Here is a 26,436-nt window from a genome sequence, read left to right as displayed (position 1 = left end):
GGTGATCCAGTATGGCTATACAATCCCACACGCAAGAAAGGACTTTGTCCGAAACTTCAACGAAACTGGGAAGGCCCGTACACCGTCTTAAAGAAAATAAATGATCTGGTCTACCGCATCCAGTTTTCAGCGAGAAGTAAACCCAAGGTAGTTCACATTGAGAGATTAGCCCCATATCATGGAACTGATCCACCCTGTTGGCTTCAACCAGACCCTGATAGACCAGTTATTCGAGGCGAATAACTATAAAGGAGGGAGCAGTGTTATGACAGTTCCGTAGATTGTTCCTACATAGAAAGAGTCCCTCGACGTGAAAGAAGAAGTAGTCACGTACGAGAATATTCTGGATGTCATGGAATAACCCAGAAATGTCTGGTGACATCTAGAACGTCAGAAAACTATATAAACATTATGTGTTTGACATTCTATAGTTCAGTTGTAATTCAGATTTAGTAGTCGACAGTTGTCAGTTTGTTAAAGTTTATATTGTATTTAAGTTTGAATAAAGTTACTTTGAAAAAGTTGTAACAATATTATATATAATATAATATTATTTAATATATAATATATTATATAATAATATTATTTTATTTTTATATTATATTATAAAAAATCGTTAAAAGTATAAAACCTTGAAAAACCATAATCTCGTTATTACGAATTAAAAAATTCGTACAACGTTATACAGTACACCATTTTAAAGGTAATTGATTTCTATTCCTATAACATGTACCATTGCATGTACATAAAGTTACGTAGAAAAAAGTTACAGAACAATATTTGCGAAATAACAAGTAGAATTGCCCAAAATTGCTGTGAGTGGCGAACTTTGAAAAATCATTTTTCGAAAACTATAAATCCTAATTACCTCTACTAAACAAAATTTTAAAGAAGAAATATGTAGATTTTTTTTCTGTGAAGCAATGTCTATACCTATATCCTCGTGGACAAAAGTTATGGGACAAAAAACAAAATTTCTTTCTTTTGGGTTTCTTTGTGCTTTTTCTTTTGAATATATTTTTGTAAAAAAAGTATCATTGACTTTAAAAAGTGATATTTAGATGGTAAATTTAACCAGGAACAATTTTTATGTAGATATGTTTGTACCAAAAGTGCATAGAACTCACCCGAATGTAACCTGTGCCCAGTTACTAATTCATCCATTTCTCAAAAACGCACCCCTTTAAATGGTAGCACTACGCGGTTTTTTCGTATATAGATGTCCATTGACCATATGAAATAATAAAACCCCGTTAACGTTGTAGTTCCTTTTAGCTATCTTATTTTGAATATAATCAATAGCCTATAATTAGAGGGTGATTTTCTAGATTTTTTTACCAAAACCAAAAGGGACTAACTTTATTTTGAGCGTAACTTGTTTAATTTTGATGCTAGAATTTTTTTTTATAAAACAAAAATGAAGCTTTTTTTAAACACTTTAAATAAGTTGTAATGAGTTTTCCCCGAAATGTGCTTTATTTTTGGTTATTTCGCGTTAAAGTATCCCATTTGGAATTTGACGAATATGAACCTACTTTTCATTAGCTATAACTCTGCTTCTACTAAGTGTAGAGACGTGATATATACACCATTTTTTTTAAAATATTTTATAGGCTATATTTTTCCTAAGAATGTTTTTTCCACAAAATACTTACTATTTGAGTTATTTGCAAAAAACCGTCTAAAAGCGTGGTTATTTTGTTGAAAAAATTAACATATTCACTGCCAAATAACTCGAAAAGGATTGACTTAGTGAAAAAACTCTATAGAACAAAAGTTACTTAAAAATAGCCAGTTTATTCATTTCCTGACTTTCTTTGGACGAATATTTTTTCACCCCCAAGAGGGGGTGAAAACCACCACCAGGGCAAAAGCACATATCGGCACAATATCACTTTTTTTCTTTGACTTGTTAGCTATGTGTATGCCAAATTTCATGTCAATCCAAGCGGTTCTTTAAAATTTAGAGGTTTTGCAATATTTTACCGTTAAAGAACGGACTAAAAACCATATTTAAATTAAACAGATACTATTAAGCTTCTTCTTCTTCTTCTTCTTCTTCTTCTTCTTCTTCTTCTTCTACTTCTTCTTCTACTGCTTCTTCTTCTTCTTCTTCTTCTTATTCTTCTTCTTGGATTAGGCGAGACTCGTTAGTCTGTAGCACTTGGTTGTAACGCCTTTCTATAATACCATACCTTGTTTTTTTAAAACTCGAATAAGTTCTGTGACCTCAACGAAGGCCAACAGTTTTCTTACTGGTGGTTTTAGGATCTCTTCTGGATCAAACCTCAGTTGACCAGCGAATTCCTGCTTTACATCACTTAGCACATTGCAATGGCATAATATGTGTATGACAGTCTCTTCTTCCATTTCGCACTTTCTGTACCATGTTTCATTCACGTTACCTAGTTTGTATATGTGGTTTCTTAAATGGCAATGTCCAGTCACCATTTCAGTGACCGTTTTGATCTCTCGTTTATTGAGTTTCATCAAACTCTTCGAGAGTTTTTTATCAATGTTGTCGATTATTTTTTTAGTCTGGATTTGTCTTTGAGTGGCTGTCCATCTCTTTTGATGATTCCTTATCAGTCATTTCTGAACCTCGTTTTTCGTAGCATCGTAAGTGATGCCACAGAAAGGTTCTGGGCCTTCAAAAGTTTCTTTCGAGATTTGTTTTGCCAACATATCTACTCGTTCATTCCCATGCACCCTTTCATGACTCTGCACCCATGTTAAAGACAATTTATTGTGAAGTGAAAGACAATTTATGTTTCATTTCGATTCGAAGACGATGCACAACGTACAGGCAGCTGTTTCTGTTTACAACGTCTTCAGTGTAGCTGCGTGCTCGCCTCTGAATCAAAATAAAACGAAATTGTCTTTTTAAGGAGAATTTAAAAAATAGATTAAAATTCACCATTATTGCGCTGCCGCGAAATCTCTTAAAGAAAATAGGAAAGTCCCAGATACAGAATCCATTATTAAAATAATAATAAATACTTATTTAAATCTGAAACTTTCCTTATTAGAACCCCTTTCTGCATATTTTCGCTTTGTTCGTATCTATGTCTTATAAATTGTAAAAGGCAGAGATTTAGGATGTTAACAGAAAGGGGTTCTAACAAGGAAAGTTTCAGATTTACATAAGTATCTTTTAATATTTTAATAATGGGTTCTGTATCTGAGACTTTATTATTTTCTACAATTTATTGTCTTTTGCCAGGTTGTTGAGGAGGTCTTTGGAGTTTGCTGTTAAGCTTGTTTGGTACTAGGTGGTTTTACCAATAAAGTAATCAACAATATCGAATACTTTTATGAGTAATTATAAAGTAAACAAAACGACAAAGTATTGTCCGGCGCAAATTAATTTAACCATATATTTAGTCAGCGTTACCACAGTGTGGTTACCACATTACGTTTTAAAACGGTATTAGTTATCTTTGGCATAGTGCCATCTAATGTTTGGCAGTAATCTGGTTGAAAATTATTCAAAATTTCCTGAAGATTATCCTTTAAAATTCAGGAATTGTATAAACTAGTATAGTTAGAAGTGCTTTTTTCATGTGATGCCACGAAGTCTCGGGAGGGGATAGATCAGGACTGCTTGAAGGCTACTTTAAAACAGGAATATTTATTTCGTGCAACTATCATGTTACAGATTTCGCTGTATGGCAGGCTGTGCCATCTAGTTGACATATAAATCCCCCATCTGGCAGTTGAATTTCATTAATGGAAGGCAATAATCCTTCTTGTAAAATACTTTTGTATTTTGCAGAATTGACAGTGCCATCAATGAAAAGAATATATGTAGGTTTTGTTTAAAGACAATCGTAATAAAAGTCCGTTTGATGTCTTACAGTTTTAATTAATAAAATAGATGACTAAATTATTGTTACTATTAAATTATCGAAATGTAAAAGTGCTTGTGTAATTTGCGTCCAAAATTCTTACGTGTTCTTACTCTTACAAAAGGGAAATGTATTTATAGATAATTTGCGTCTAATCAATATAATACCCGTCTAAGTATTATCCCTTAACCTAAGAACAGATCTGTCGCGTTTAAGATGTTAGAATCGACTGAATGTATTCGTTCCCACACAACCAAAATTCTCTTATTTACTGCTAATCTTCCCCTTTTCATGGTTTAATTCGCATTCGTGGGAACTAGCCTATTATGTACTAATAAAAATTTGGTCAAAGGGCTCTACTTTGTTATTTTTATGTCTTAAAAATAAACAGAAGCTGCTCACTTAAACTACCCCTCGATTAGATACGCCCACCCATCTGTGCATTAGAGCCTCGCCGACAACCACTTGTTTCGTGTTTGTAAATACTAATAATAAAAAAAGGATATACAGGGAAATTTAAAATATAAGGTAAACTATTTACAATCCTACATATATTCAACTCCTTAAGAACACATACAGTCCCAGACCATTACAGATACCAGAAACTTAACCTTTCTTTTAGGGCAATATGCGATATTTTTCTTGTGGCATTTGAATAACTCTACTCTCTGTATTGTCTTATAGATTACTTACTTAGTCCTAAGCCTTTCTACCTTTAGGTGTAAGGCTGGCCTCACAGATACAGATCTCAAACTTGATTAAGGAGTGAATATGCTTGCGACTAATATAGGGTTCATGATTCCACTCGTTTAGGTAGGAAAAAAATATGGTCGGTTCTAAATAAATTGGCAAAAGTATTAACAACTGACTGCGGCTCATTAAAAACAGAATTATTTAACTTCATGAGACTTGGAATATCAAAATTATTCCTTTTACAATTAACCAAATTTCAAAAAGATTTTATATCATACTACTTATGTAATGTATTAATAAATATTTATCAGAAGTATAATAAAACCAAGAGATTTTTAAAATTGATGTATATACACTCCCCGTCACAAAATTCCGCCACTAAAAATTTTTGCTTGAGTTTGTCAAGTTATTACTTTAGTATTTTTTGTACTTTGATTTTCAAGATTTTTGCATCAATTTGTCGGTAATGTATTGATAACGTTTCGTATTATTTTGGTAACAAAATTTTTTTGCTTAGATGGCATTATACAGGGGCGAATGGAAGCGTTGTATCTTCTCCTAATTTTAAAAAATTCTGTGGAAAACTTGACGGACTGGTTTCATAGTCCTTTCGTATTATTTCGAAGGCATTCCTAAGATTTTGTTTTTTAAATGATCGAATATCTCTTTTCTTGTAAAAGCTGTAAATAAAAACACTTCCCTAAAGGTTTATTTAATTAAAAATATCAAACGCACTAAAATTAACAATAAAACAAAACAATTCAATAGCGGGTATGTCTAGCCCTCGCAGCAATGACTGCTCTGAATCTGTTTGGCATCGTATGAATAAGATGTGTTTCCGTGCTTGCGGAATAGCCCGATATTCCTCTACCAGCGCCAACCTTAATTGTCCCAAATTTTCTGGAAGCTCAGGATGACGGATGAGCTTAGGATTGAGATCTGGGCTGCATTCCAATCTTATCAATCCAACCTCTATTTAAGATATTCATGTTTATGAGTCAATCAGTGTTTTTATTTACAAACAATTGTACAGCTCTTACAAAAAAAGAGATATTTGGATAAATCAAAAAACACAATCTTAGGGATGCCTCCAGGATAACGCGAAAGGACTATGAAACAAAATCAGCTCTTCCACATTTTTCCACAGAATTTTTTAAAGTCAGGAGAAATTACAACGCTTCTATTCACCCCCGTATAATGCCATATAAGCAACAATTTTTTATTAACAGAATAATAACAAACGATACCAGTACTTGTACCTACAAACTGATGCAAGAAACTTGAAAATCGGAATACAAATAACAAAGTTATAGATTGTCAAACTTAATCAAAAATATTTAGTGGCGGAATTTTGTGCCGGGGAGTGTATATGCAGAGGTGAAAGTATTACGAGCCCAGACGCATATGAATTGGACCAAAACCAATATGCAACATATTTTTTTTAGAATTATAATTATTTATCTACATATTATGAATTAAACAGAAAGCTTATTTAATACTATGTGGTTTGCCAATTAATCAACAATATCTTAATCTGTAGGTACTTTTATCAATTCCAATAATTATTGTAAAATGAATAAAAAGAAAAGGTAATGTCTGGTGCAAATTAATTGGATCATCACCGAATCCGTGATAAATATTCATTTATCCAATAAAATCTCTTCAATATTTCTTTCTTGAAATTATAAGTGTGCGTTGACAAATGGTACCTAACGATTTACGAAATTCCATTTAGCCCAGTAACGACAAATGCGGCGATACCGTGTATTGTAAGTTTCAGGGTCAACTCCGGATTGCATGAAAATGTGGATTTAGTTTCTACTTATCCTCCACTTCAAAGATGAACTTGTGCCTTTGGTTGCTTTTACTTAAAGGATCGTTTAAACACAGCGATAAATCAAACAACTTATCAAGGTCAATCGAGTTGTTGCAACTTATCATTGTGTGTAAACGGTGCATCGCACAACTTATCAAAGTTGGAGTTGGGTTGAAGGTGGTATCGCATTGAATCGCAGCGTCTAAACAGCGTTTCAACTTGTCATCACAACTAGTTGCTGTGACTTGTCGTTGTGTTTAAACGACGCTTAAGGGGCGACAGTCACCACTTCTCGGTGGTGACAAACGTGCGTTTAAATAAGTTCGAAAATTGATAAACTAACTCTAAGTAACTTTCTTTCTATAGAGTTTTTTAGGTAAGTCAATACTTTCCGAGTTATTTGCGATTGAAAATGTTTATTTTTCGACAAAAAAAAAACACGTTTTCAGGCGGTTTTTTTCGCAAATAACAAAAAGTAGGTAAGTATTTTATCGAAAAAAATATTCTTATCAAAAATGTCACAGAAAAAAATGAAATAATTTGTGTATTTGTGAAGTCTACAGACTCAGCACAAGCACAGTATATAGAGGTTCCACAGTAAAATCACTCTTCTGTCGGCGCTTTGATCTCAGGAAATAATACCGGCAGTACGCAATTGGTAATTCACCAGTGGTGGATGCCGGTTTTCCCTGTTAAAAGCCGTACGTTTCTATGCGAATAGCAATGCGAGAGTGGGGCAAAAGCGACTGCCAACATTGCGCGTTCGCCATGCGCGACTACAGATTTTACTTTCAATTTTTCGGAGAGTGGTTCTACTGTCCTTCTTTATACTGTGGCACAAGCAAAGTTGTAGCTCAGAAAAGCACGTTCTTATTCGTCAAATTGCAAATCAAATATTTCAATGTGAAATAGGTAAATTAAAATGGAGCGCTTTTCGGGAAAACACATTAAAACTTTATTAAAATGTTTAAAAAAGCTTTATTTTTATTTTTTATAAAATTTTCTAGCACCAAAACTAAGCGAGTTACTCTCAAAATGAAGTTGGCGCCTTTTTTGTTGCTGCTCTGCCATCCGCCCTGAATAGTTCTATCGCAGTCATATTCGTCCATTGTCGTAGGTTTTAAACCAAGAGTTGCGTCTTTTTCCTGGCTATAATAAGGTTAAGAGGATCGGTACGTATTTTCGGCTGCAATGCTATTCAAATGGGGATTCATTTTTTTCGAATCCTGAGAAAACTAATAAGTATTTTTGAAAAATTTAAACGCAGAATGAAAGATTACGTTATTAGCGAGGGCCGAAAGTCCCTGAGAACTTCTATAATGTTTATTTTAATAAGTTGTAGGGGTGAAAAACTAAGAGAAAATTTAGTGTTATTTTTAATTTCAAATATCTCATTCAAAATAAACTTTTTATTTATTCTAAGGGACTTTCGTCCCTCGGTAATAATTTAGTCTTTCATTCTGCGTTTACATTTTTCAAAAATATTTATTGGTTTTTTCAGGATTCGAAAAAAATGAACACAATGTCAGTGGTAATATTTTCCAAATCTATCTTTGTCATACAACGCACTCAGTCGAATAGAATATTGTCAGGATAATGTCAGTCAGACACTGACAATCAGTGACAATTTTAAATATTTAACATGAATCGGGAATATTTTTAGTTGTTGATTAAATAATATTGATATACAGAGAGAGTCTGTAATTTGGAATAAATTCAATATCTCAGATACTCATTGTTTTTTTGAAAAATGCTTAGACACGTCGATTAGTATTTCAAATTGTCCTTTTTAACATACAATAATAATGTATACGGGGTGTCCCAATTTAGAGATATGACGTCAACGTTGATTTTCTTAAATGGCAACACTGTCATTTTGATAGATATTTTGATAGGGTGTGTAAAGTTATACACAACTGCAAAATTTCAAATTTTTATTCTCTACTATTTACCATATAATAGAAAATAACAAAGTTATGTCTGTAATTTGGAATAAATTCAATAATTAAAATACTATGTAATTGTTTTTTTGAAAAATGCTCAGACCCGTCGATTAGTATTTCAAATTGTCATTTTTGACATACAATAATAATATGTACAGGGTGTCCCAATTTAGAGCTATGACGTCATCGTTGATTTTCTTAAATGGCAACACTGTCATTTTGATAGCTATTTTGATAGGGTGTGTAAAGTTATACACAACTGCAAAATTTCAAATTTTTATTCCTTACCATTTACAAGATAATAAAAAATAACAAAGTTATGAAAAACAAGTAAGTAAATAATAATTGAATTTAATTATTTTAATTAAGCAAATACTCATAATGTTGCCCTCAATTATTGTCAAATTGTCAATGGGCAACGTTATGAACATTTGCTTAATTGAAATAATTAAATTCAATTATTATTTGATTACTTGTTTTTCATAACGTTGTTATTTTTATTATCTTGTTAATGGTAGGGAATAAAAATTTTAAATTGTGCAGGTGTGTATAACTTTACACACCCTATCAAAATAGCTATCAAAATGACAGTGTTGCCATTTAAGAAAATCAACGATGACGTCATATCTCTAAATTGGGACACCCTGTATACATTATTATTGTATGTCAGAAATGACAATTTGAAATACTAATCGACGGGTCTGACCATTTTTCAAAAAAACAATTAGTATTTTAATTATTGAATTTATTCCAAATTACAGACATAACTTGTGTTATTTTCTATGATCTTGTAAATGGTAAAGAATAAAAATTTGATATTTTGCAGTTGTGTATAGCTTTACATACCCTATCAAAATAGATATCAAAATGACAGTGTTGCCATTTAAGAAAATCAACGATGACGTCATATCTCTAAATTGGGACAACCTGTATACATTATTATTGTATCTCAAAAAGGACAATTTGAAATATTAATCGACGAGTGTTTTTGAAAAAAACAATTAGTATTTGAGATATTGAATTTATTCCAAATTACAGACTCTCTCTGTATAGTGTATTTTATAAATAATTGATTTAAGACGTGAACTTTATAAAAAGTTATTTATTGTGTATTATTTATGGAAGATAGAAGCAGAGAATACATCAAAATATATTCTGTGATCCAAGTATTTTGTTGTTAAAGATGTTCAAAATTGTAAGCGTTCCATAGTAGCAATATATTATTAAAAAATCACTTTAACACTTTTCTTCTTTTCTCGATTGAGTATTAGTTTTTGTTGTAGGTACATATATAAACTATTACAATCACTGAATACATAGTTAGTGAAAAAATTTTCATATTTATTAAATGAATTAATAATTTGCAATTATACAAAACATAACTGTTATCCAAGAACATTCAAAGCCATCTCTTTAAGTTAGTCATGACATTGTCAAGTAGAATGACATTCTAGTAATATTTACATATCCATACCAGTGTCAATTTTACTACACGTAATTTGCCATGTAAATACAGAAAAGATTGGTTATAGCCTTAAAATATTTGCGAATTATGTACCCATAGCCTTAAAACAAACTGTGTATGTTCATCATATAACTGCTGTATAAATATTTTAATTTTTGACTTCACATTTTCGATATTTTATGACTGACTTTTTAATTTTAGGTCCATAACGAAGTCATATTATCGAAACTCGGTGGGTGCTCTTTTAGTATACGACATATGCAACCGAAACAGCTTCGACAACATCCCCGCATGGATGTCAGAAGCGAGAAGACACATTGAACCACACAGACCTGTATTTGCTCTAGTAGGATGTAAGTTAGATCTTGTCAATAACGGAGAACAACGACAAGTGTCCAAAGAAGAAGCCAAAACTTTTGCCGATCAACACGGTCTCTTCCAAGTGGAAACATCTGCCAAAAACGGCCACAACGTGGAGGAGGCTTTCAGATGCGTAACTCAAGAGGTTTTTAATAGAATACAAAGCGGGGAGTATAAGGTAGAGGATGGTTGGGATGGTATAAAGACAGGGTTCTCTAGACCTACTGGTTTGAACTTCAACTTAGTTGAAGCCGAACCGGCCAAATTTTCGTGTTGTTAGTTTTTTATTTAGATGTACCTGATTTTACCAACTGATGCTTTTTCTTTTATGGTACTACCAAATTACTAAATCTGTGATTTTAACCCATTAAAACTGGAAGCTTTATGTTTCTAAAATTTGACTAAAAATAGTCAAAAATTCCTTTCAATTTCAATAAAAACAAAAATAATATGGTAAAAATATGATGGGTCTAAAAATTCATACGATAGGTCTTTATGAATATCCACAACAAAAATTTAATTTCCTGCAGTCGGCTGTAGACCATATATCACAAAAAAATGTGTGTACTCATGTACGCACGTAAGAAGTTATACTTCTTTGGATTTAAATTTGAAAAATTAAATGCTTAAAGTTTTCCTGGAATTGTATTGATAGTGAATTAACATTAGTTGTTAATAAATTAATATAACATGATACTCAAATTTTATTTTGAATCATGTTATTTACTTTATGTAATCACTTTACTATCAAATGATATTTATTTTATAATAAGTTAATTTTATTATTAATTTAACATTTAGTCCGATCTTGCGCCATCTATGCGAAAGCTTAGAAACTGCAAAGAAGGACAAAACTAACTAAACAAAGAAGGAAACAACGTATGCTTGACAACAATGTCGAATAAAACAATTTATACCGAATTCACTTAGACCAGATACATTTTGACACATTCGGAATAGGAAACATACAACACACTATTAACTGCTCAAATCAACTTAATCTTTTATTAAAAAAAGAAGAATTATTGGAAATAGTGAGAGTAGGTAAGTATATACTAAACTCATAAAATTTTGCGGAATTTATTTCTACAAAATATTTTTATTTTGTACAATAAATAATTTTCTCATTTGAATACATAAGTGGATAAAGGTCATATGTCACAAAATGATGTTTTTGAGTAATGAGCATTTTAGTGTCTTTTGTTCCAAGTTAATTATTTGTTTTATAAATTTGCATTGCTATACTTTTTTAAACAGGTATCTGAAGGTACTTTTTTCACTTTAAATTTAATTTAAAAAAAGTTACATTAAGCCAAATTTAAATTTTGTGGACATATTACCTTCATCCAAATAGTAAATAGTAGAAAATTTTTCAAATTTACAAATTTTACGTGGATTAACCCTTAAACGCCCAACCTTTTTTAGGTTCCATGTACGCCCAAGGGTGGGTAAAAAATGTCCACCTCGAAAATAGCTAATATATTTATTGAGAGTTGTTGGAAATATATTAAACTTAGGAATCTTATGCTTAATGATCACAGCATCTTCTAAAATATTAATATAAACAATTTACAAACCTTACAACAAAATTACAATGTACATCAAAATTAAAATACCAGTAAAAGCCAGTAATTTAGATTTGTCGATTTTCTCCACATTCTTCCTTTCAGCCTCCTCATTGGCGGATAATTATGTCCATTATGTAATTATACGACGATAATTATATGGATTATGTTCCTACCAACGAGAAATTATGTAGAAACCTTTAGTAACAAGTTTTACTAAGGGTGTACTTTTTATTCCCACCCATATTTAACTCAAGATTTTACTTTTATTTTCAAAAATATCGGCAGAACCAAGTTAACATTCCATAAAGGGCTATATTTTTAACAATAAATAATTTTTTAAAAATTTTTGAACACGTAATATTAATGTTACAAGGGAATATGCATTAGGTGGACATTTTTTACCCACCCTTGGGCGTTTAAGGGTTAAGGTATTATGTCCAAACGCAATTTTGGACATAATACCTGTATCCACTACAATTCGAAAATCATAGTGTGACATATTGCTTTAATACCTTCCTGTTATTTTTATTTTGCTAAAAATAGGTAATTTTAAAAAGTTAAACAGTACATTAGAAGAACAAAACCTAATAAAACAATTTTCTCAAAAAATGTGACATATGACCTTTATCCACTTATGTCTTCATTTGTTATCAATCCATTATCTTCTTCTTCGTGAGACTAGGATTACTCCTGTTTGTCTGCCTCTTATTCTCTTTCAGTTGTTGTTGATTGTACATTGTCTTTCCACCTTTTCGGCGGCCTTCCAAACGGGTCTTCTGTTATACGGCTTGTTGTTTTTACATATGTTCGCTAATCTATCTGGTTCCATTCGGTTTACATGTTCGTTCCAGTTTTTCTTTCTTGTTTTTATCCACCTGTTAATATTTTGAATTTTGCATCGTTCTCGTATACTTTTGTTACTTTGTCTGTCTCTTAATGATATGCCCGCTATTGATCTTAATACTTTCATTTCAATATTGTTGATCATTCCATTGTAATGGTGTAAATAAATAATTATTATTGATTGCCGTAAGGTTTATCTTATTTATGTCTGTTTACTATTAATAATATTGGCTATGAGCAGGTATGTTTGGTTGTGTAGTAATTTCCAGTCACATCTAGCAACCTAACTTCCCAAAAAATAAATTACCAACGTCACTAGACAGTTGTGTCTCAGATTAGCGAATCAACTTTACTAAATTATTTTAATATACTTTTTTAACTTAAAATAACGTAACGTAAAGTAAAAATATATACGTAGATGATAATGTAATGATTTATAATTTATAATGTAAACAATGTAAATAAATATATATTGGCAGATATCCTCAAATCTATAAATGCACTTACTTAAAACGGTGTATTAAAACCACTTTTACCACTAATATTCAAATTAAATATAATTTTATTTAAATATATTATTTTTTTCACACTGTTTATTTTCAATATGTAAGTAAATGAAAGATTAAGCAACTAACTTCAGACTGTTGCTTATTTCTGTAGGTGTGCGCGCGCATCGCGAAAATTCACTCTTCAACAGTTTTCCCAATCGCACCTAAAGAAGTATACCTAACTGAAAAAAATTTAGTTAACGATGATTCCAAAAATGCAAACCATTTTTGTTAGTAAATATTTTTGAGCAGGGGCTTCTAAATACTTGGCATCAAATTATTTTAGAAAACCTTAATCTCAATCCTATTACAAAGTCATTTGTATTTGAATGGCGTCCTTCCATTTTGAGATTTAACTAGCATACTGAATAGCAGGTATAATATTTAAAGGGACAATGGATTAAAATTTATTAATTGCTAGCTGTGCCGGAAACTTCATTCATCACATCATTCAAATACAAAACCCCATAAATAACTTTGTAATAGTATTGAGATTAAGATTTTCTAAAATAACTTGGTGCCAAGTATATACTGCTTGATTTCATTCTTAGAAAATGTCTTGGCGTTTTTGCTTTGTAACCTTGAGGTGTTTTCTCTATTGGAACCGTGCAAGTTCGGCAAAGCGACACCTGTTTCTACGCTCTGCAACTTTATTCGCACTTTTAATTATATTGGCCAGTTATATTAGTTCTTGTTACTGGATAATTGTCAAGGCCATAGTCCAAAAAAACAATAAGAAGAAAAAATAAGATTCAGGTTATGTTATTAAAACGTAAACAATTGTATGTAGTAAATAAAATTAATTATTAAAATGCAGTACTGCAAGCAAAATACAATTAATTAAATTTACCTTTATATAATAATTGCATATCATATCAATATTGTGGAGCTACATATAATTTTTCTTCTTTAATGACAGTAGATATGAAATGTACGTCAATTTGACAATTTCAATTGACAATATGAATTATTTAAGAAAGTTGCAATATTTCTCCGCTATTCGCGCACGATCGTTTCTCAATTCCCTTCCAAGTACTTGCACACCGCCAATATAGAGATGACATATATTACACTATGAGAGTAGAAAAATATAATTTTACTGCATTTACAATACTGTAACTTTTTTGGAGCCTTCTTTCAGGCGTCATAGTTTGTCGAATTCGCCCTAACGCATTAAGCTCGAAGTGACAGAACATAGAACTTCGAAAATTATGTATTCGGTGACGGGTATTTTCATATTAAAGCAACTTTAACTTATTAGATGTATAATTGGTTTACAATTACAATACTCTAAATAGATAACCAATCCATGATGCGAATAAATATATTTTGACATAAAAGTAATCTATCCTGACAGTACTTTCAGAAAGTTAAGGCGTAAAATGACAATTATTGTAATTCTAGGTTAGTATTTTTCAACGACGTAAACATAAATATTTTTATTTATTACATCAATTGTAAGCTTAAGGTAATGTATGATTCTTTGCTCGATACATTTGGATTTATTAACATCAATAACTTTTTGACAGATGTGCATGACAAGGTAGATGCTTCTAATTCAATTAAATTCAATAGAGTACACAATAAACTTATTAATCTTATTAGAGACAAATCTGTGTATGACAAAGCCTCTCAGGATAGAAATAACAATAAAACATTTTCAGATTTTCAATTTCACCCCAGAATAAAAAACCTTACTGATATCAGCTTTACTGAAAATGAGATTAAATTACTAAACTATGGTCTCAAATACTCCGTTCCTAAAGATTTATCTCTACATGATCTTGAGAGTCTATCTATTCAGACAGATATAGTAATCCAAAATCTTTCATTATCCCTTTCACAGAGAACGTCAACTAGAAATTCCTGTTACCGTTACATTAATAAGTATAAAAATAAGATTTCTTCACCGTCAAATTCTTCAGCTTCTAACAATTCTCTCTTTCCCGACAATCTTTCATTCAAACAAGCACAATCGCATCTTAAAACTCTTAAATCAATTAAACTTAAAATTTCCAGTCAAAATCTAATTTTTTCTAAGGCTGATAAAGGTAACTGTTTGGTCATTCTGGACCAAGATTCTTACAACAATAAAGTCTCATCTTTTCTAGAGGAAAATCACTTCACTCTTATACCAACTGATCCCTCTAAGAGATTCATAGGTAAATTGAAAGATAATATCAAAAAATACTCTGAATTTTTATCTGATCATGAGGCTCCTTACCATAAACTCCCTGGTAATCCTCTCATTCCAAGGCTATACGGTTTGCCTAAGATACATAAAGTTGGAATTCCTATACGCCCAGTCGTCAGTTTCATCAATACTCCAGTGTCTATTTTATCTAAATTCATACTTAATACCTTAAAAAATCTACTTAACTTCACCCCACATTTTACTGTATTAAATTCATATCAATTAGTTGACAAACTTCAACTCATCAACCTTACTCCTGACATAACTATGCTATCTTTTGATGTTAGCAACTTATTCACTTCAGTACCCAAACTTGAAACTTTAAGTCTGGTAAAATCACTCTTAGTCAACAAATCTATTCATCCCAATGTCATTTCACCGATACTAAATATCCTTGAATTATGTCTATCTCAAGATTTCTTCCAATTTAATATCAAATTCTACAAACAACCCGATGGTTTAGCAATGGGCAGTTGCTTGTCCCCATTCCTAGCTGATGTCTTTATGGATCATTTAGAGTCCAATCACATCATGAAAAATCCAGAAATTCTACATTGGTTTCGCTTTGTAGATGATTGTTTGGTCTTCATTGCTGGTAACCCTGACTCAGCTCAACAACTTCTTCTCAAAATTAACCAAATCCACCCTAATATCAAATTTACCATGGAACTAGAATCTTCTCAGTCCATTAACTTTCTCGATTTATCTATTTCCAGACTTAACGACCAATTCAACTTTGGTATCTTTCGTAAACCCACCCAAACAGACCACGTTATTCATTTCTCTTCTAATCATCCTCTATCACACAAATTAGCAGCTTTTAGAAGTTTCATACACAGACTTTTTTCTATACCTATGCCAACAGACTCATTCAATAATGAACTCAACATCATAAAACAAATAGCTGTCAACAATGGTTACGATCCCTCTATAATAGTCAAACTCATCCGTAAAAGAGAATCTAGAATGTTACAAAATTCGGCTCTCCGTCAGTCCTCTTCCTCTTCACCCATTTACAGGTCATTACCATATCACAACCCCACTCTATCTGAAAAGATTAAACGTTTTGTATCTAATTCTTCAGAAAACATACATATTTCTTTCAAAGTTGGTAACACCCTTGGCCACTTTTTGACAAATACGAAAGATACAATACACTATATGAACCGTAGTGGAGTCTACAGATTGACTTGTTCTGATTGTGATGCCTCTTACATCGGCAGGACTTGCAGATCACTATCAACCAGATCTGCTGAACATTCTAAGAGAGATACTACTTCAGCTTTTTCTCATCACCTAAAAGTTAACAATCACAATCTCAGCATCCCTGATGGTGTTAAATTAATCCACAACATCCAAGACAGGAACACTCTACGGTTGGATCTGTATGAGGACCTTGAGATTTCTAGAGACATGAGAACTAGCCCTAATTGTGTTAATCGTCAAACCACTCTTAATCGTCCTTTTACTCCTATCCATCGACAATTATTCCCCTAACCCAACTTTAATCCTTCTTATACTCTCCCATATTCATTTTCCGTTATTTCTATTCATTACCTTGTTCCCTCTTTCCCAACGCCCCACTAGTTTCTAACATTCTTCTATTTCCTTACTAATCACCCATTAACACACATCTAGACTTGCACCTTCTCTTTACCTTCACTCTTTTCTCCTACTTTATCCGATTCCTACCATAGTTTCGATTCTTCTTTTCTGTTTTTCTTTTCCTCTTTCTTCTCTTCTTTTCCTTCTTTTCTTTTTTCTTTTCCTCCTTTCCATTTCTTCTTCTTTACATTTTCTTACTTTCCTCTTTCTTTTATTTCCCATCTTCTTTTACATTTATTTTCTATTCCTATAGTTGTGTTTTTTCTTGTCTTACCTCATGTTTCTGTCATTTCGGGTCCTACAGCTCTTATATCACAAAATTTTTATCTTAATTTATTTAGACTCTCATTTTCTTACTGATAATAGCCCTTAAATCTTGATCTGGTTTACTTGTCTCTCTTTGGAATGTTCTCTCTCTTACCACATAATCACTTTGTTTTGTTGCCTATTATGTCACCTTCGCTTCATTCATCTCATTCAATAACTACTACAGTCAACTCCTTTGGTCTGCTACACATTTTACTAACTTTTTTTTTATTTTGATGTTACCTTTTTCTCTTTCAAAATAATTTTATTAGACTATACTAAACAATAGGGTACTGCAAACATAAATCCATTAGCTTAAATTCAGTCTGTTCATTTTTTCATTTTTCCATCTACATATCAGGCAACCCACATTACTCAGCTATTTTAATTTAATTTCATATTAGTTCTTTTACATCATTCTTAATTCTGGTTAACATCTCTGTCATTTAAGATTATAAACTTGCACTAAGATTACATCAAACTTGGGTCAGTTTGTTCACTCCCCTACCATATACCACATCAAACTCATAGTTCGCTATCTCAGATACTCAGCATTCTAGACTCTCCATTACATATTGACACTAACACATAATTATCCTGTATTATTAGATATCATTACATTATTCACCCACATTTTAACCACTGCTGCTGGAAGCCTTCATGGTATTTCTTCTTGAACGATTTTATTCCATCCTAAACAACATAAAGTGTAATTAGATTTTGCTGTCACATATTTTATTTTCCTTTTCGTTACTAATCCATTATTATTTTATTAATTCCATTGTTTACAATTATTTCTTTAATATTGTAATCTACTCTTGATCTGTATTCTTTTAGTTATTTTAACTTTAATTTTTTCCATAATTTCCTTTACAATTTTAACAGACAGAATCATCATTACAACAGTATACAGCCAAATTTAAACATTCCTCACCATGTTAGGCAACCAACATTACATATATCTATAAATAACATTTTAATTAAAATCCGCTTTATTTACCATCCAATCTCTCCACTTCAGGTCATTTATTGTTTACATATAGTATAAACCTCATTCTATTACACCAAATTAAACTTTCACCTTTAAATTTAACAATCGATGACGTCAAGCTTCTAACCATGACTTATACCAATCTTATTTCCAACAAACCTAAAGTTTTTTCTGGATTAGAGAGTTGCTATTTAGACTTTACAATAGATTCTCAACTTATTTTTTAAACATTTTTAATTATATTTTCAATCAGCTATTACCTACCTTTACATTTTATTAAAATCCAAAAAATTAAAACTACACCTTTTGAAGTTCGTAACCAAAAATTGACTTTACCTTGTCTTGTCATGTCACTCTTTGTCATTCCTTTTCATTTTACATCAGTTGGTCTGTGCTAATTCAAATGGCAAGTACCTAGTTTTTTCGAGCAGGGAAGCATGTTGCTCTTTAGGCACATACATATTTTAATCTAGTAACATCGACTTGTAGTCATAATATTTTATCATAAGGTATAATGTAAGCCATATATTTTGAAGTTACCACCTTCATTGGTGTGCTAGTTACAACTACTTTGCGGAATGTAAGTATTCTCCACATAATTTTCTCATTAACAGTCACAATTTTAACCTTTTTGCCTTAATCTAACGTGGAAATACTTCATTCCAGGCACTGAAGATGTTCTGTTCAGAACGAAAACGTTTTGCAATCCATGTGGATGACTTTTAGAAGTTTTAAATAAACTATTTTATACCAAAATACAATTTGAAGTTTTTACTTCTGTATAGGTTTTTAAACTATGGTATACAGCCAACTATTGGGATTTTTCCATTGATTTTATAAATATTTTGTCATTGGTATATTTGATCATTGTATATAGTGGAATTTTATTTTATATTTATTTATTTTATCCTTAAAGGCGGGTTGACATTACTAGTGAATAACGAACGTAGCTCACGCTTACGTATTTTGCCCGTGCTATTGTTAGATATTTTATTATCTATTTTCAAACTCGAGCAGTACATTTGTATCTATGCATTGCATAGATACAAATGGATAGAACGTGGCTCACGCTTACGTATTTTGCCCGTGCTATTGGTAGATATTTCATTATCTATTTTCAAACTCGAGCAGTACATTTGTATTTATGCAATTCATAGATACGAATGTACTGCTCGAGTTTAAAAATAGATAATAAAATATCTAACAATAGCACGGGCAAAATACGTAAGCGTGAGCCACGTTCGTTATTCACTAGTAATGTCAACCCGCCTTAAAATATTTTAAATATTAATATTCTGGCAAGTATTATGTATATTATAAATATCGATATTTATATAAATATAAATAAGTACTGTAACAACCGTCAGTCCGTTTAATTAAAATGTCATGCAGTGATTCGCGACATTCTGAAAATCTCAATGACATCAAAATTAATGACGCCCCGAAAGAAGGGTTTGGGATGAACTGTACACTCATACAGTGTGGTCAATCTCTGAAATTTTACCCATGGTTTAATTTTAAGCTTATTGTGAAGGTGATATATTAAAACACATTAAGAAATTAAGAAAGATCGTATGAATTTTTAACCAGCAGGCTTTTATGGGTTAAAGTTAGTGTACTCTAAATAATGAGTATACGATCTAACATACGTCCAATTTTCTAATAACTTTAACTATAGTATTTAAGTTGTATAACTTGTTTATTGTTTTATTCAAATTAATACGGCAATATATTTTTTTATATTGCTACTAATAGCCCGATCAAAGAACACTATGATCCAAAAAAAAAAAATATCAAGGATGATATAATAGGTATTGTACCCTCGGAGATCGCTGGGAAAATTTACACTCAAAATAACAAAATTCAGTTTGGCAACACTGTGTTAATGTTGATAGTAACATATCTCGTTTAAGATAAACAGAACTGTAATTTAGTCCAGAAAAATTAATATATTTTTTTGCCAACAAAAATTAGATTTTTCAACCAAATAATGTTTCAAATATGATGTGCAAAATAATTTTTAATTGGGTTCTGCTAATGAGCTTACTTTTTTGTCATTAAAGTAGAAAAAACTTTAAATTTAACTCATTAAATCATTATCGTCTTAATTATTTTAAAGGTACTAATATCCATCCACTAATTCGGAATGATTAATGGGTTGTTAAAACATTTTATCTGTAGCGGCTTCTGGAATGTCTTAAAAATATCGAATTTCATTGATAAAATGCGCATATCCCACCGATCTTCGCTTCGATCATACCTCCGTTTTTCCAAAAAATTGCAAATATTTTGCAAAAAGGATTGAGTTTTCATATATTGGTCTGTATTTCGTAAAATAATGGAATTTTTTTTTAGAAAACTATGATTGGCATGACTTTATCTTAAAAAATCGACAAAACATTTTTTGTATACCTTTAGTAGTTTCTGAACTGTAGTTCTTTTTGTAACTTCTTATTTGGGTTACCTATTGGATGCTCGCGCATAGGTATAACAAATGACACCTTTTTAGATTAACTAATTTTTGAAGTGAATACTTCTTATCTCTCGGTATGGAATTTTGAAGAGACTAAAATCGTATTTGGCATCATTCAAAAATTGTGACGCGAGTGGCAATCTTGCGGTATATCCTACTGTACGCATCTATACACTTATTATTTATTTATTTATTATTCAAAATTGAATTATATTATTTAAAAAATGATGTTATATTCCAATAATAATAAATTATAATATTTGTATGTATTAACAAAGCATACGTTGTTTACGTTCGAGTTTGACATATCCGTCAAACTCAAACTAAATGTTAAATTACACATTAATAAAATATAAATATTTGATATTTATATGAATTTAATTAATATATAAAATAAATAAGATGTTTAAAAATACAATTTGTGTTACAAAGGCAATGTTATGTTTACATTTTTTTATAACGGACTCTCCCTTTAACGGGAATAACATGGGCTCTTCCATCATTGTTCGAATCGAATCGGATGTAATCGAATATAATAAGAACTATTCACTTTTGTCGGTACTCTGCAAGTGCCACGCTCTATTTTTTAATCAATAATTTGGGAAAATTACCAAACATAAAAATTTACCAAAGAGACATAAAATGTATAAAAACCTCACTTTTAAAGTGAACGATTTTGCATAGTCATTTAAAAAATATTTAATTTAGAAAAATATGTTTAAAGATAGGCATAATATATAGTTTTTGAGAGTAACAAAAAATTTTCGTCGTAAGTTTTATAACATTTATATAATCATTTAGATATACTTGTAAGGATAAAAATTTGTGTTGTGTTAAAATAGCAATTTTTAAAATTTTATTTTTAAGTGCACTTTCAAAATTTAAGCAACAATATCTTTGTCGAACATAAACAAAAACGATATGGTAGTAAAATACACAAAAAATACACCTCCAAAAAAGTTAATTTTTGTTCCGCGTTTTTCCAAAAAATAAAAATAAAGTCCATTTTGAGGTTAAGTACACTCAATCTACGGGCCCATAAAAAATAGATATGTGTTGTAACCGTCTCAACCATGTGTGTGAATTTATTGACATTTTTGAATTGATTGCATCCCACCTAAAAAAAAAACAAAAACGAAAAAATATCGGTTTGAGGTGGGGGATGGGAAGGGGGTAGAGGGTTAAAGTTACGCTGAGTCTTATTTTTAATTACATAGAAAGCAAAAAAAAAATAAAAAAGTTAATTCTGGGACTGAGGGAATTTTGATCTTAACACGGTTTCCCCTTTCATTCTTAATTTATTTTTTTGGGTTTTGACAACAATTTGTGTTGGTTGATCGGGCTATAATACTAATTATTGAAAGTGATATTCAGGTACATTTAAGGTAGCTGGTTACTTTTTTAAATGGCAGTAGACCCTGTATATATTATATATCTGGTGATTTTTTAAAACATTGGTAAAATGTATTTGTATATAGTAATTTAAGTGATTAGAGAAGAAATTGGGATACTTTTGTGTCAACTTATGTATACCTAGTCAATAGAGTTTTTAGCCTGAGTAACCCAAAGTGAATTCACATATTTATTATAATAGTTCTTGGGCCCACCATTAAAAAAATATTACCTCGCTCATGAGACTTTTTTTTTCAGTTATTGATGTCGAGTCTGACAACTTTTCATTTCGAACAATTTTCGGTAGAGGGGCGTTTCGTAAATGTAGAGATTTCTAAACTTTTGTGAGTCCGACAACTGGACTAGGTACTCTTAAAAATTTGTCGGACAATATTACCAGTAAATTGTGACTATTTTTATCAAACAATCCTACAAAAAATAATAATTTATGACTCCATAGTGCGCTCCCCATAGGAGGGGCGCACGCATCACAAACAGTCTTAACATTTATACCCTCACAGCTGATTTTTGCAGGATTGTTTGATAAAAATATTTACAATTAACTGGTAATATTTTTCTGCAAATTTTTAAGGTTACTCCTGTTGTGCGACGCACCAAGGTTTAGAAACCTCTATATTTAAAAAAGACCACTTCCAAAAATTTTCCCGAAATAGAAAAGTTGTCCCACTCAACATAAATCGAATGACTGAGTAATAACTAAAAAAAAAATGAATGTGTGTTTACTTTGTACTCACGTAAGAAGTTATACTTCTATTAAACGATTTCAGCGAAATAAAATAGTACTTTTAACAGTTTATTTTTATTTTATTAAATATTAAACTGATTTTAATAGTTACTTACCACTTTCCAAATATACAAAAATAAAAAAAAAGACAGCAATTGTCCGCATTTGAACCCGGGACCTCTCGATCCGTAGTCGAATGCTGTACCAATGAGGCTACGAAGGCATTGTTTTGACGGTTTCTCGTACATTATGACAAACCACGGTAACAAATAGAGACGAAGCGAATGAAGTATTAAATAAAAATGTTTGAATAATACGTATTACCTTACTCCCGAGGAAGACAACTCCAAAGACACAAAAATTATAATAAAAATATTTACTAAAAACACTAATATATTTTTTCCACACCTTTTTTGGACTGATACACGTAACTTAAAAGATTTAGCAACGAACAACATACTGTCTCTGTGCGCATGCGCGCAGATTAATAAAAATTCACTCCCTATCGCACCTAAAGAAGTATAACTTCAAAAAGTGTCATGAGAGGGGTAATAATTTTGTTTTAAATGGTGGACCCAAGAACCGCAACATTGGCACACGGTTTGTCAACAAAATATTTTGGTTGGAGTTTATTAGTAAATTTTTAAATATTACTTTTGGTTTGTATTCAACCATTATTCAACTGATTACCAGACATGTCCTTCTTCCTTAACCAAATCTTTCGTAAGTTGGTATACATTACTTGATTGCGGTTTGCAGATATAGTTGAGTATCAAAAATTTAGATATTTCGTTCCAGGAAATAGTGATTGAATGAATAAAGGAAGACAATTTAATAAGTGAAGGCGAAGAAAACACATAGATAGAGCAAACAAGCAGAGAAGAAGTAATAGAAGGATTATCAAACTTAAAAATAGGCAAGGTAGGTGAGATAATGAAATTGAACCGGAAATGATAAATACAAGGGAGAAGAAAGAATAAACTGCCTATGGAAAAAATATATAGAGGAGTGGAAAAAACAAACATTCCCCAAAGACATTCAGAACAACATCATCGTGCTAATGTACAAAAAAGAAGAACATGTAGACTGTGATAACTATAATAGAGCAATATGTCTGTAATATGCAATATGTATATGAGCAAAATAATAGATAAGCGATTAAGTCAAGAAGTAGAAATGGAATTGGGAGGATAACAAGCGGCATTTAGACCACGAAGACAGACAAATGACAACATATACACACAACCAAACTTATAATGGAATCATCTGATATTTTTTATTATTTTTAGGAAACTGAAGCTAAATTTAATTTTTGTCATTGCACCTCTTGGGAGCCTAACTACAGGTTATAGAAACAAATCAACATACTTACGAGCTATTAAAGTTGGTTGGTTGAAATTTAAAGGATTTTTTTACCGATCTAATTCCTCCCCAGAACATGACCGTTTCTCTTTTATATTTCTGAACATATCTGGCAGTTTTCATACTTGCTTGTCTTCCTCGCCCTTTAAATACACGAATTCGTTAATCCTTTGATTTTACATATTCTATTTTCGTTTGAAAAAAGCACACTTTTCCAATTTCCAATATTCCACTTTTGGTGTCGAAGACACCAATTTACGTGGTCAATCTTGTGCTGCCTGGTTAACTCGGGGTCCCGTAACTTTCACTTGCTATATCCTTAAGCACGTTAACTCTTTTTCTTATCGTTTCAACTAAAATACTTAAAACTTGTCGTGTATCGTATCCGTATTTTAATCGGAGGTTCCAGTGACAATGTATTCATGGAGCTATTCACATTATTTATTATGTGTGAATAGCTCCGTATAAAATACATTGCCACTGGAACCTCCGATTAAAATACGAATCCGACACACGACAAGTGGGAACGGACTGTTAACACTTATAGCTTCCAAAAGCTGTACGTTTCAAATACATAGTGATTAGGTAAGTGAAAACTGGTATTAGCATTCAAAAACAAATTATATGGAATGCTTAATAATTCGCTATATAGGATTTCGATAGGTCCAAGAGATGGAGCCGCAGGTGCTTTGATGTATACAGTCCCTGCTCAATTTATTAGACTCACACGAGAGATATCAGTTAAATTTCAAGCACCTTGAAGTATCTTCAAAGTGATACGGAACTACTAAATGGGTTAAGTAACAATTACTTAATAATCATGCTACATAATTAAGCTAAAAATGGTAAATTTTTTTTATTGGATTGTGAAAACTTGATAGATATCAATAGAATGGTCTAAAAGTGAGCAATGAGTAGACTTTTTTCAAATTTATTTTTTTTAGTTAATTTAGTGATTGGTGTTCAATTTTCGTAAGATTTGCAGTGTTGTTAATATTGTTTTAAGTAATGTTGTTCTATGTAAACGTTAATTTTTAATTTTTTAAATTTATTTTAAGATAGTAATAGAAATATGTTAATTTCTAAAAAGATGAGTATCTTCGATTGGAATTTTTTCATATGGGTGATTGTAGCAATCTTTTTGTTGAGCAAATCTCTTCTGTTGCTACTTTTTTAGAAAATATTGCATGTTGTCAAAAAGAAATAGCAAAAAAATGCAGTGTATTTTAATATTTAGTTCGAAGGTGGAGTAAAAACCTAAAGGGAAACATCATGTTACATCGATTTGGAGTGGTTGGTATGGCAGAAAGCTTTCAGTCACTCCCAGAGGGCAACGATTTTTAATGAATTTGGCTGTAAAACACAGAAGAGTCATCCATAGCGATATAAGGGATAAATTGGAGGAAGCAGAATGTTCAGTATCGGAGTCCACTGTACGCCGAAATTTGTACAGTATGGGATTCAAATGTCATAGGCAAGTTCAGGAACCAAAACCATCACTACAAATGCCCAAGAAACGCTTAGTTTCGGCCAATTTGCATAAATATTATATGGCTATAAAATATTGATGCATATTGGCCCAAAACTAAGCCTTTTTGAGCATTTATGGTGATAGTTGGTTGTTTAGTTATTTCATTAACTGGCCTATGGCATTTGAATCCCATACTGTACAAATTTCGGCGTACAGTGGACTCCAATACTGAACACTCTGATTCTCCCAATTCATTCCGTATATCGCTATGGGTGACTCTTCCATGTTTTTTGCAGCCAAATTCATTAAAATTCGTTGTCCTCTGGGAGTGACAAATCTTTTTGCCATACCAACCCCTACAAATCGATGTGACATGATGTTTCCCTTTAGGTTTTTCACTCCACCTTCGAACAAAAGAGATTTGCTCAACAAAAAGATCACCCATATGAAAAAATTCCAATCGAAGATATTCATCTTTTAGAAATTAACATATTTCTATTAATATATTAAAATAAATTAAAAAAATTGAAAAACAACGTTCACATACAACAATATTAAGTAACACTCACCACTGCAAATTTTACGAAAATTGAACACCAATCACTAATTTAACTAAAAACCTAAAGTTGAAAAAAGTCGAGTCATTGCGCCCTTTTAGCCCATTCTATTGCCATCTGTCAAGTTTTCACAACCCAATTAAAAACTTTCACCATTTTTAACTTAATTATGTAGAACAGCTATTAAGTAATTGTTATTTAACCCATTCAGCAGTTTCGTATAACTTTGAACATACTTTTAGGGTGTTTCAAATGA

The 26,436-nt window shown here is 31.3% G+C and overlaps 2 protein-coding genes across 2 annotated transcripts in view; both read left to right on the top strand.

Annotated features, from left to right (window-relative positions):
* The window catches only part of LOC126890697 (ras-related protein Rab-39B), a 32,035-nt gene extending 19,017 nt beyond the window's left edge, over nucleotides 1-13,018 (top strand). Inside the window, exon 3 of the mRNA XM_050659848.1 lies at nucleotides 9,967-13,018. Coding sequence (XP_050515805.1) covers nucleotides 9,967-10,405 — 439 coding nt within the window. The 3' untranslated portion in view covers nucleotides 10,406-13,018. The remainder of the gene's footprint in view (nucleotides 1-9,966) is intronic.
* The window catches only part of LOC126890693 (uncharacterized), a 233,973-nt gene extending 210,530 nt beyond the window's left edge, over nucleotides 1-23,443 (top strand). Inside the window, exon 2 of the mRNA XM_050659840.1 lies at nucleotides 13,841-23,443. Within this exon, the coding sequence (XP_050515797.1) occupies nucleotides 14,556-16,775 (2,220 nt within the window). The 5' untranslated portion in view covers nucleotides 13,841-14,555 and the 3' untranslated portion in view covers nucleotides 16,776-23,443. The remainder of the gene's footprint in view (nucleotides 1-13,840) is intronic.
* Nucleotides 23,444-26,436: the final 2,993 nt, after the last annotated feature.

This window comes from Diabrotica virgifera, chromosome 8 (assembly GCF_917563875.1).
Source record: "Diabrotica virgifera virgifera chromosome 8, PGI_DIABVI_V3a".
Taxonomy (NCBI): domain Eukaryota; kingdom Metazoa; phylum Arthropoda; class Insecta; order Coleoptera; family Chrysomelidae; genus Diabrotica; species Diabrotica virgifera.
Note: the sequence above shows the minus strand (reverse complement) of the source record. Positions and strands in the feature narration are given on the sequence as shown.